General features: G+C 36.1%; 1 protein-coding gene across 3 annotated transcripts in view; it reads left to right on the top strand.

The window, feature by feature from the left end:
* Positions 1–795: 795 nt before the first annotated feature.
* Positions 796–13633, top strand: part of LOC149537272 (Chaperone DnaJ-domain superfamily protein) — a 29682-nt gene continuing 16844 nt past the window's right edge. The window contains exon 1 of one of the 3 annotated variants that reach the window (XM_089807619.1): positions 796–1506. In XM_089807619.1, the coding sequence (XP_089663745.1) occupies positions 1094–1506 (413 nt within the window). In that variant the 5' untranslated portion in view covers positions 796–1093. The remainder of the gene's footprint in view (positions 1507–13633) is intronic. The other 2 variants (XM_089807618.1, XM_089807620.1) reach the window with 2 other exon arrangements.

The raw sequence follows: 13633 nt of genomic DNA, 5'->3' as shown, positions 1-13633 counted from the left end.
ACACTACTCTAACAAAATAAACAGAAAGAACACACAGGTTCCTAACATACCACCAAATACTTTTACCGGTGATCCTACTCCTTGCGGTCACTAGAGAGGCTGGAACAATTATACACACCACTTGCATTCTTCCATGTCTCGCCACTCTCCTAGTGGCTGTTTCAGTGGTCACCGCTGCTTAGCATTGCCTTCGCCGAGGACGGGTTCCCAGTGGCTCCTCCTTCTGCCCCTGATGCAGGTTGACATTCTGCTCACAAAGACCTTAAGTGGGCTTTCCATCGACTGAATTTAGCTATCTCTCCGCCCACGCCAAAGGGAGAGAAAGAAAAAGATGATGATGTTGTCACCCTTGCTGATGGTTGGGCTCCTCTGAGCCATTTGCCAACCCCATAGACTTCTAGGGTTCTGATGATAAAGACCCTCCTTCAGCTATCACTGCTCTTGTAGCCTGAGGGCTTTCTATTTACAATATTAATATTTTTTTTTTATGGATAGTTTTCTTGTTCGAATATGTGCCACGTGCACTTGTGGAGTGATCTTATATCCCCGCTATTTTTTTTCGAAAATATATATCTTTAATATTTAATTAATAGAAAATGTCTATTTAGGAAAAAAAAAAAAAAAACTATGACCATTGATACATAGACATAGACAACGCTCTTCCATTTGGGTCTTTGACCATTTCAAGCCGTAACAAAAAGTAAGAAGACTGCCGCTATGCCCTGTAATGACTTACTTTCAAACTCATGGCGGGGAAGCCCTCCACAACATGCGCGCTTGCGACCACTACTTTTTAGCCTTGTATTACCTATTTTGATTTCCGAGCAATTTGTCACCATTAGGCTATCAGTTACCTTGGTTTTAAGTTTTTTAAATTGCATGGGTTACATGGATAGCATATTCGGAATAGTTTCCTTTCCATTCAATGATTTCTTTTGGTTGTAGGTGCGTCGTTATTTGATCGGATTTCTGCATATCAATGTTCATGTTGTGATAGGGAGGCATGATAATTTGATCCGATTGACTTCAATCAAAGATTGTTTTCATGTGGGTGCACCTTAATCAGTTCTGATTTATAAATAGCTAATCAATTATGGACTACTACAAGGTTCTTGGACTTAGACGTGATGCGAGCAAGGAAGATATCAAGGATACCTTCAGAAAACTTGCTCTGAAATTTCATCCAGACCGGCATATGAAGTCCTCAAAAGCTGTCCAGGAAGATGCAATGCGGAGATTCAAGGAGGTTTCAGAAGCCTACGATGTACTTGGTGATGATAAGAAGAGGGCTGCTTATAATTATGCCAGAACGACAACTGGGTTTTATAACAATAATAGCAGTGCCTATAGGGAAGGGGGATATAGTACTAACGGTAGCTACAGTGGAGGATACGGTACCTCTTATCCAAGAAGGGCTAGTTGGTCACGTGCTTGGGACGTCAGATTGGGATCATCTCTACTATATTTTTCCAGCATGAATTTTTTGCTACATGCTGTTATTGTCGGGTAAGCATGGTTTTTAATTTTTGTTTTAGTTATAGAAGAGATTTGTTGAGGGTTTACAATTTCTGTGGGTAAATTGCAAAATTAGATGAGAAACTTGAGTAGTGTGTGATAGAAAATGACAGCTGAAGTGTATGATAAATGCATAATATCAAATAACGAAACAGAATGACAGAGCAATAAAATAAAACAAAAGTAAGAACATAGTATGCAGAATACACAATAAATCACTTTGCGGACAAAACACTTTTCTGAAAATGTTTCCAGAACTAGGCATTATCTAATTGTCCACTTAATGGCATGTTTTGATCTTCAACATACCACATCTATAGTGATTGTTGATTCCATACCTGATTATCTTGATGTAAATATATATGCTCTTTGCTTTTCTTGAATATTTGAAGAAATTTGATTTGTATCTTCATTATCACAGCATATCATGTGAAAGGAGTAAAAGCTTATTAGACAATCTAATCTCCTTCGAGAGTCTTTATTGATAAATAAACATTCATCAAAGGGCCAAAGGCATCTTTGATAGCATAAGCCTCAATAGATTTGACATGTCTTTTATATCATATTATTTGATAATAAACCTCTCCTCTTTGTTAGTACCATAGATATCCATTGTGTTTGAGCTTATTCAATGTTGAGTTCTGTTATGTATTTTTTTTTGGTGCTTAAAAGAATGCAGGAATCAATATTATTTACTTTCCTTGGTATCAAAGTTGATGATCGTCTGCACTTCCACATCTAGACACGTGGGGAAAGACACCTCATACTATCAGCAAACATTATATTTCCTTTTAAGATGCCAACTATAATAGCCATACATTTTTCTGTCAACCAGAGATCAATCTTTGATTGCAACCAAAGCAAATATTGCTTAGGTTTTTAAAGAAAATAGAGTCATTATTATAGAAAGAATAATAGGTTTCCAACAGACTGTTTATGCTGATTCCCTGAAGTTTTCAAAGCAAATAGAGGCATTTATTTTCTTTCTCCCTTGGAAAAGACATTCCTTTTTCTTTGGCATCTTCAACTCTCTCTTATTAGAATCTTGCGAAAGCTTTGGCCTTTGCTAATGATCTCCCTTTTGTTGGCCATGGTATTCAAATTTCCAGGATTGACAAGCTTGGGGCGATGTGGAACTGCAACAAGATAGTTCCTTGTGCATTTATGTTACTCAAATTGGCACCTTCATAACAATAAGCATTTCAAGATTTTCAACAATGCTTTTTCTATGAGAGTTGTAAGAGAACTATAGGAGGGTCTACATGTAAAATTATGTGAGGAAGCTTTAGAAGATGATCAAGAAGCATGGATCATGGTACATCCAATATCCCAAGTTCTCATACGTTCAAGTGCTAGGAAGTATTTGTTGTCCTAGGAAGCTCCCAAGATATCCTACCAACAAGATGGTGATCATGGAAGTGGCAAGGAAATTAATAGCCTATGACAAGATCCAAAAACACAAACTCAATGCAGGGTTGGATTCCATTTCAATCTTCGAAGTGAAACTTGTCCATCCCATGCAGCCATTGAGGCTATAGAGAAAGAGTTTGAATTCTATGGCTCAGAATATTATGAGGCAAGAGAAAATTTTGATCTTGAAAACAAAATCAAGAGAGTATATGTGAATAGGTACCTTCACATTCCACATATAGAAGATTATTGGGTAGATGTTGAAGATGATTTGGAGATCAGGAAGAGGATGCTTTCAAGTCTAACAGTGGGCATGATTAGAAAGTACAAGTGGATGCATATTCAATTCCCTGATTAGTTAGAGGAGGATCATAACATCACTAGAAGAAATTTTGCGACAACTACAAATCGGGAAATTGGAAGTCATCAATTGACATTATGATAAGGAGATCAACATAGAGGCGTTGATGATCCCATTTGCTCTTTTCACTCAAGAGTGGCTAGATAGGAAGATGGCAAGTTTGGCAAGTAGAGGAATCCCACTTACATATGAAAAGATGAAGCAGATTAAGTCGAAGTGGAATCACCCGAGCAGCCTCAAGCATCAAGTGAAAGACAATGAAGTCAATAAGAAGAGGAAGAATGTTGGTAAAGCTCCGCCAAATAAAAACTCAAAAGACAAGGGGGTAAGGATTGATGAGCCACATGCGAAGAAGTGAAAACCAAATGCTTCTCCATCCAAAGAAAGTGTCACTAAGAAACAAGGAAAGAAAATTCCAACGAAGGGAAAGGAAGTGAATTTGGAATTCACCTCTAAATTAGAGGATAACATTGGCTAAAACTCTTGTAGGATACTCTCCCTTAAATGAAAATGAGAAAGGAGGAAACCTTCCTCCACAAAAAGAAAATGAAGACGAGATGATAGATATTGGACTCTCTCTTGAAGGTGAAATCCCTTCTCCAAACCAAGGCCCACGTGAAAATATAGCTGTCATTCCAGTTGAAGAGTGAAACAAGGAAGAACCGAACATTGGATTGGAAGAGTGTACTGTTAGAAATAGGGAATATTGTTGGGGGGGGGGTGGATCAATCAGTGTTCTACAAACTTTTGCCCATCTATAAATATTATTCACAAACTTTATACTTACATAGATGATTAAACTAAAAAACAAACATAAGCATAACAAAATGCAACTCATAACACTATTATTTGTTAACTAGGGAAACCCTAGCCAAGGGAAAATCCCGGTGGGGATGGTACCCACAAAATGATTCACTAATCAAAAGTGTCTTGTGAAAAATATTGACTCTGTTAGGAGTCTATTACATCTGTATAGTGTATCTGTCCTTGTTAGAAGCCTCAACCCTGTTAGGAGTTGGTATTACAATACAAAATAGTGCAAGAAGAGCCCACTACTCAAGCATACATATATAACTTTACAATGCTATCAAATGGTGATAGGTACAAAAATCTTTTACAGTGCTTATATCTTCAATATTTGATCTGTCCTTTTGGTTCCTTCTTCAAAACTGATCACACAATTGTACTGCTCTGAACAAGCATCAAATTCGCATCTCTACTGATCATAAAAAGTGCACATTATTATATCATTACAATACAATGCCACACTTTGCTGAACAAAATGTTCTTCCTTTATTCCAAATCTTTTCATCTTGTTGGCCTTGCTGCTTGATACTTCGCTAAATCTTTTGAATTATCTTTTGCCACGTGTGGGTTAACATCTGGGATGTTATTCCAACATTGTCAAGTAAGTGTTTTGGTAAACCAAGACAATTGCTTAACCAAAATGCCTTTGTTCAGTCTTTAACTTTGTTCTGTCCTGGTAAACTGTTATTGGTAAATCTGCAATAACTCCTTCCATACATAAACAAAATCTTAAGCGCTTTTACCCACTTGCTATATACAATATGTTCTTCCTTTCTGTAAGTGTGCACATTCCCAAGTGCCTCCAGTGAACCACACTAAACAAAATAAGCTATATGTTGCCATAATTGACAACCCTAACATATCTCCTTAGCCCAATTGGCAACAATCTCCCCCTTTGGCATTGATGGCAACATATGAGAAAAAATGGCCAAGTATCAAAGTTTCAAAATTTCAAAATCTTTGAAGTATTCCACATGGCCATCAAAATTCAAAATGTGAATCATTATATATATTCATTTACCATCTTTTACATATATGCTCCCCTTGAGATTATACTCTTATATCTCCCTTTACATTGCTATATACTATGCATGCTATCTTTTTCCAAATATTATATTATTTCTCTCGCCCTTTGACATCAATGATAAAAGTGAGTCGAAAAAGATATATACATGTCAGAATTTTGTTGCTCGACCTTGATATCTTCATCATGTTGGATGGGTGGAAAGAAGTGTAATGCAATCTGCAAAGTTCTTTTTCAGATTGGTGAACTCTTTGTCCTAATTATCCTTAATTGCATCTGCTATGCTGGTGAGAGCACAAAGTCCATAGGATGCCACCTCTGCCGCATCTAGTTTTGGATAACCAAATTTAGCATACGATTCCTTTGTTCATCAAGCTTCTCAGTGCTTGAATATAACTTCTCAAGATGTTGTTTTGTTTGTGTAAGTTCTCCTTTGACAATGGTGTTGTACTTCTCAAGTTCTGTATATTGTAACTTTGTAGTCTCAAGTTCAAATGTCACCTTGGCAAGTTTGGATTTCAGATCTGCATTCTCAAATCTCAAATTTGGCTGAATTTCCTTTTCATCTTTCATCATGCTCATTTTCAAATTTGTAATTCCAAGTTCATGTTTTAGAATTTCATTCTCCTTCTTAAGTCTTGAAACTGTTTCACTATGCTTGATCTGATCATGTGACTCTTTTTTTTTGATCTAGATGATTCAATCTACTCTTTCAATTTCCAAATGAAGTCTAGTGCATCTTTAAGTTTGATAGTCAACTTATTTATTTCCTCTGTAACTATATCAAGTTCCTCAAACTTCTTTTGCAATTGATCCATATCCATAGAGATCTTACTCAATCCGCTTTGAGTAACTGTGCTCTGATACCAATTGCTAGAAATAGGGAATACTGAGAGAGGGGGTGAATCAGTTTTCTACAAATTTTTTCCTAACTATGGACATTATTCACAGACTTTAAACTTGCATAGATGATTAAACTGAAAAGTAAACATAAGCATAACACAATGTAACTCATAACACCATTATTTGTTAATTTGGGAAACCCTGGCCAAGCGAAAACCCCAGTGGGGATGGTACCCACAAAATAATCCACTAATCAAAAGTATCTTGTGAAAGATATTGATCCTGTTAGGAGTCTATTACATCTTTATAGTGTATCTGTCCTTGTTAGAGGACTGTGCCTTGTTAGAAGCCTCAACCTTGTTAGGAGTTGGTATTACAATGCAAAAGAGTGCAAGAAGAGCCCACTGCTCAAACATGCATATATAAATTTACAATGCTATCAAATGGTAATAGGTACAAAAACCTTTTACAGTATTGATATCTTTAGTATCCGATTTGTCCTTTTGGTTCCTTTTTCAAAATTAATCATACAATTGTACTTCTTTGAACAAGCATCAAATTCACATCTATACTAATCATAAAAAGTGTACATTCAAACATTATATCATTACCATATAACACCATACTCTGCTAAACAAAATCTTCTTCCTTTATATGAAATCTCTTCATCCTGTCGGCCTTGCTGCTTGATACTTTGCTAAATGAGCTATCTTTTGCCATGTGCGGGTTAACATCTAGGATGTCTTCCCAACATTATCAAGTAATTGTTTTGGTAAACCAAGACAATTCCTTAACCAAAATGCTTTTTGTTCTGCCTTTAACTCTATTCAGTCTTGGTAAACTGTTCTTGTTAAATCTGCAATAACTCCTGTACATAAAAGAATCTTAAGCACTTTTACTTATGTGCTATATAGACTATGTTCTTCCTTTCTACGAGTGCGTACATTCCCAAGTGCCTTTAGTGAATTGCGCTAAACAAAATAAGCTATATGTTTCCATAAATGACAACCCTAATATATCTTCTTAGCCAAATTGCCAACATGCTCAACACATGCATGGTTAAGAGAAATATTGTATGGGAAGGAGATTACAAATCCATAACCAATTAAGAACATTGAAGACATTGTAAAAAATGTTGAAGGAGAGAAAGAAAGTCAACTTGCACGAAGGTTAGTTGAAGTCATTAGAGATGATTTGGGAATTCACACGGTCCGAATTTCCCTTCCAAAGGTAGATAAAACAAGGGATAACATCCTTCCCCAAGACTATAAGATCATTAAACACGTCATGAGAGCCACTACAATAAAAAAGAGAATTTGAAGATGCCCATGATGCCATTCAAGTCTTGTAGGATAAAGTGAACAAGGAAGTTGGAAAGAAAAAGGAATATAAAGAACAGAATCAAAGATTTAGGGAGTACTTCAAGCACATGTTCAATCCTATCCAGTAGAGAGATCATTCATTTGCACTAACTTTTTCACTTGAGTGAGAATTAGTAGACAATTTGGAGAGTTTGAGGATGTCATTTCAGGAGTTGTAGGCTTGGATTCCAAGAAGTTGTTCAAGAGGTGATTACCTTCCTTCCAGGATTTTTGAAACAATATTAGGCACTTAGAGCAAGATTTCAAGCCTTGGATGCACTTTGGGAAGATTTCCAACCCATCAGAAGGAGAAATATACCTCAATTGCAAGTAATGACAAAAATTTTTGAGCAATTGTTGGAGAAGAAGCAAGGTGATAAACACAAGCGGAATGAAGAATGCTATTGAATGGTATTTTTCTTTGATCTTCAGGCAAGATACTTTGGAGAAGATAAGGAATGATTCTTACCACCTTAAATCCATTATCCAGGTAACAAGTGATGAGTATACAAAAGCAATGACAATAACATTTCGATTTGATGGAAAAGAGAAGAAAATATGAATTTGGAATTTTTTTAAAGTTGAGGACTTTCACCCTTGAGGATTGTAGCACCATCAAAAGGGAGCAATTGAGAAAATTTGCAGCCTTCATAGTTTTCATGGCTCCAATACAAGGCAACACGCTAGATTGGGAGGAGACTATTTTTGTAAGTAAAATTAAATTAGACATGACTGATTTGAAGTTGCAAAAGGTATCTATGCCTCTAATGGATGAGCTCAGCAATATCTTGTCCAGGTTCACTGAATTGATAGAGAGAGAGAAGAACAAAGGAAATAATCTTCCAAAGGAAGATTTGATGTAAGCCTAAGTGGCAAATAATTTTCTCATTGGTTGAATGTCTAGAAGCTTAATTTTGATTGGTTCATGGTATGGTTCTTTTTGATTAGTTGAGAAAAATTTGTAATTTTCCTATTGACTTAGTTGAGGGTGCTTTAATTTCATTGGATGATAGAGTGATAACCCTAATTAGGGTTTGTAGGGACTAATCTTGGTCATTCATTGTAACTGAGCCCCCATATAAGCCTTTTTTTCCTCATTTGTAAGGGAGAATTAGAAAATTATCGCTAAAATAGTGCCAAATTTGCTTTACTATTTATTGTTGTGTCTTAAATGGTGAATTATTGTGATCAAGTTGGAAGTGGTGATCTATATTCCTCACTTAAAATAGATTTTGTTTCAAATTGTTAAGTTAGAGTTTGCTCTAAGTAATTTAGTTGGATAAGAGTAATTGTGAATGTATACTTCTTGACTCGAACATAGACCAAACCACTAGCTACTTACAATTGTGGGTGTTGCCATGCATGGTCAAATGATATTTGAATGCACTAAATTTATTTATACTTAATCTCCAATTTGCATCCATTGATGAGATTGAAGAAAGGGTATTGATTTGAAAATCATTTGGATACATCTTAGGAGCTTGCACTAGGTGGGTGGAGTTGCTAACTAGACTGCATCTAGTAGAAGTAGAACAAATGTAGAATTAGAACTTGTTTAGGTTAGAAAGTTTAAATTCAAGTTGAAGTTCAAAAGTTGAAAACTAAAATATATGTTCATTGCACATTGTGAAGTCAAATCATTAGAATCAAGTTGATAAGTCTTAGAAAACAACATAAGTACCCTTAGTGATCCAACAAATCACATTATTCCAATTGAGCAAGTATCCACATTAAGAAGGAACCTTGAAGTCACCTTATGATGTTTCATTGCAGTCTTAGCATAACAAGTGTTTTTAATCAAGAGAGGATTGATTTTTGGGTGTTTCACCTTGAAACATTGAGTGTTTGATTCTACACTTTGTAGTGGAACAAAACTCACATCAACACAATGTAAAGAACCTTAATGAATAGCTGTGATACGTTTATAATCGTAAAGAGCTCAAAAAATACTTAGGCAAATTGAAATCTCACAACATCATTCCCATTATTTTTTTGTCAAACACCTGCATCCCTTCATGATCGAAAAATGGTAATGTAGACAATAGTAGGTGATATAGTTTATATCATACGCTTTTTTTATTTCTGACATTTTACTCTCTTTTATCTCCTTTCTTCAAATATTCTTTCTTAAACTTAATTGCAATTGGTTCTCAAAATATTTGCTCACAACCCTAGAAAAAGTGATTCACTTCAAGTCATGGAAATGCCATTTTGAAGTGGGGATTGATCAACTCATCAACAAAATGTGAGTGAGTAGAGGCCAATCCCTAACAATGGAGCCTCCTCTTGACTTTTAGCTTAGCTAAGCTCAAATCTTCTACTATCTTTGACAATAGAAACAACATTCCTCCGACAATCATAAATAGCACCAACATCATATTGCCAAGGTCTACCCAACAAAACATGGCAAGCACTCATGCTAACCATATTACACAATACCTCATCTCGGTATGGTCTAATGTTGAAATTGACCTTCACCGTTCTTTCACTTCCACTATATGATCATCTTGAAACCAACTTATCCCATAAGGACAAGGATGTTTGAGTCTCCTCAATCCTAACTTCCATACCATTTCCTTTGACACAAGGTTATCAATACTTCCACCATCCATTATCACTTTGCAACATTTACCTCTTTTTTAACAAATAGTTCGGAACAAATCCCTTCTCTGCATGGGCTCCAATTCCTTCTTGCTCAACATAACTCTCCTGCACATCAAAGATTCTCCCATCTCAGTTGCAACTTCCCTTTCAACTAGTTCATCTTTCTTCGCTTGTTCCCCATGTGCCACCAGGTTTTGCTTTCCTTTGCTAGAACCAATTGAACGTTGGAAATCTCTATGATCGACATTCCCACATTTGAAGCAAGTACCTTTGAATTCTCTGTCGCCTTTGCCCTTTCCATGAATCTTCTAATTAGGTTCCTTTTCAATCACAAGTTTATCCTTGCCCTTATCAACAATCGGATTATCCCCAACCCTAGGGGTAACTTGTCTTCTCTTCAACTTATCTTCTGCCTTTAGGGCGCACTAATAAGTACCTCAGTTGTACTAATCCTCAACATACTTAACTCATCTTGAAAGTCTCAAACCGATAACATACCTAGCCACCTTTTTGTTAGATGATTATCAGTGTTTGGATTTGATTGTCATCTTGTAGAACTCCTCTTTATACTCCTTCACTTTCAAATCCTTTTGTTACGAGTTCTGCACTCTCTTAAAAAATTCCAGCTCCTAATCCTTCGGTATGAACTTGGCATTATATCCAGCAACCATAACTCTCCATCTAGTGATCGTAGATTCTCCATTATCTTCCCTATCTTTTTGCAATTCTTTCCACCATAAGGCAGCATGACCCTTCAACTTAGTCTGTGCTAACCTAACTCTCTGTGGATTTCTAACATCTTCAAGTTCAAAGTAATCCTCTTGTTTATTAATTCAACTTAGTATGTGCTAACCTAACGCTTTGTGGATCTCTAATATCTTCAAGTTCAAAGTAATCCTCTAGTTTATCAATTCCTTCGGATGTAAAGAACTAGAAAAACATGCAACACCAATTCTATGACTCTTACACATTTGTGCCATAGCCCTCTTTCTTCCTTGACAGGATTCTCAACTTCATATGTCTCAAGATCTTCAGCATCTTCTTCAAATTCATCTTAAGTGTCAGGGTTTCGTCAAGTCCCAACCAAAGCATTCCAAATAGGTCCTTATCTCATTTCTGAAATCCTCCATCATTTGCTCTAGTCTTCTAGAATTTATCCTTCTAGGCGATGTGTTTACAAGAATGCCAATCTTCAATTTCGTCAGGTTCGAAAATTTGATTACAAGTGTTGATTGCCCTAATTGGATCTGACAATTTAACAACACCAACAACATGCCTCAAGCAACTAGGTCTATTCAGTAACTAGGAAACTATCAACTTTGTCAACCAACCAATCCTCATTGTGCAACCCTCCACAATTGCTAGTCAGATCCAATCCTCTGCCACCCCACAACCAGGTTCACAAGTGTGATCTCCAATCTTCGAAGCAACCAATCCTTCCCTAGCCACCTTGCACTAACCTTTGGTTGATGTAGATCATAAACTCCACAACAACAAAGCATGCAAGTCATAGACACCAGATTCCAAGTGCTTGTTTTGCTTTGATGTAGAATTGTGCTTTGATACCATTTGACACAGTCAAGGGAAGAGAATCCCCAAAGGTAATGTCTAACCTTGCAGCAAGATTATGCCATAGTGGAAATGCACAAACAAACTAGCAAGCAATGAACACCAGAGGAAGAAATATCATTGGATTATTAACAAGTTAGTCTGTGAATGCAAATATTACATTAACATTGTCAATATACAACTGCAAACAAGACAGGTACATTCATTACCTGCGACAACCTATTCACAACTGATCATCCCACAAACTTATGATACTTCTACAGTCTCTAGTTATCCTAGTTGCTTCTACCGATCCTCTTCTTATGCTTCTATCTTTTAGCCACCTAACCCTACTCAAACAAGAGCTATACCCTGCTTATATACAAGAACACCAACCACAAATCTGCTTATCCGATCATTAATTTCCAAGACAAAGGAAACGTATTACAAACAAATAGGCCAAGACCCAAATCCACAAAGATACGTCATGTCGTGCAAATATACAAGAGGGTTGATCATGAAGAGCACATGATTATACTTGGGGGGGGGGGGTGTGGATCAGTATAATAACAACTTTTCAATTTAAAACTTTAATCCAAACATTTAGCTTCAATAACTGGAATGAGCAATTATGCACACCGAACACAATGACACTGATTTATGTGGAAACTTTAATGCAGGAGAAAACAACGACAAAATAATTGCTTTTTATATAAACTTGTTCTCTTACAATGATTTGTAGGCTCCAACCTACTAGAGGCCCCAACCCCTATGTTGATGAGAACCAACTCACTGGAAGCTCCAACTCCCACACTTTGTAGACACTGACCTATTGGAAGCACCAACCCCCGCTTCTGTTTTCGTGAGCACCAACCCACTACACACAAACTGTTTTTCCACTTTGACTATGTTGCTTTACTTAAACTGATGATGGAACAATTGTTCTTCTCCAATTTTTTTTTTATATATATATATCTTTTATATCTGTATATTCTTCTCTTCTATATTTTTCTTCATTAAGTTTGTAATCCTTTTCAATGGTGGCCCTTGGTGTAGATATTCTTTAAAATACATACTGCACATATAAATTTCCTAACTTTGACATACATATATACATATATCAGATTTGATAAAGCTGAATATATATATTCTTTTAACTCACCGTACACCACTAATGTTCTCCACACATTCTTTTCCATGGCTCTGTTCTTACACTCCCCATTTCATACAACTTATTTTTTTTACAAATGGAACATTCCTTATTTATACTTGGTAATATAAGAAAACACGACCTTTGAAAATCAAGTCACGTCCTTTGACAACACAATTAAGCAATCTAGTAAATTAATTCTGCCACGTATCTTATGCCTGATTATTGCTTCTAGAAAACGATATCATACATTGTGTCGACACCTCTGAATCTTTGGTGATGTATAAGCTAGATACTCTGCTTTGTTTTTGGCATCCTCCTCCCTGATCATCGGGTTTCAAATTTATTAATCCATTGCTTCTAAGTTCTTATTGTTTATATTTGTCGGTTAACAGTTTGTCCCCCTTATCTTTTTGGGTTATACCTTGACTCTTAAATTGCCCAATGGCTTATGGAGGAAAAATAAGTTAACAACAGAATGGGTCAGTGTAGTAATCTATCAAAGACCCTTGAATTGAAAGGTGCAACACCCTTTTTAATGTAGGATTTGTAATGAAGTTTGTTTTTTGGATTTTGGGGGTATACTCTTAACCAGAGAGCAAAAGAGGCAAATACCAGATTGCTCAACACTTTAAACAACCTAGGCAAGTGAAAATGGGGACTAACTCACAAAATGCAATCTATTTAGATTTAAAAGCAAGATATGGAAACATGCATGACTAAAGACTACATCAAGAGAGTAGGAAGGATAACGAAATGGGTAGTTCCCGAGTTACAAAGTTAACTGATATTTTGACAATACCTGGATTGTCTATCTTCCAGCTACTCCATCATTCAATTTTTTGTTGTCTCATGCAATGAACTACACTGCACACACGAAATACGACGTATAGTAGGAAAAACAAAGAGATACTTATTTTGAAGAAAGTAAGGCATACAAGCTACTGAATGAAGGAAATAAAACCAAGTTCATTTGCATTTGTTTGATTTTCAACAATAGCACATTCATT

This window comes from Cupressus sempervirens, chromosome 10, assembly GCF_028749045.1.
Source record: "Cupressus sempervirens isolate cs-2001-9-10 chromosome 10, ASM2874904v1, whole genome shotgun sequence".
Taxonomy (NCBI): domain Eukaryota; kingdom Viridiplantae; phylum Streptophyta; class Pinopsida; order Cupressales; family Cupressaceae; genus Cupressus; species Cupressus sempervirens.
Note: the sequence above shows the minus strand (reverse complement) of the source record. Positions and strands in the feature narration are given on the sequence as shown.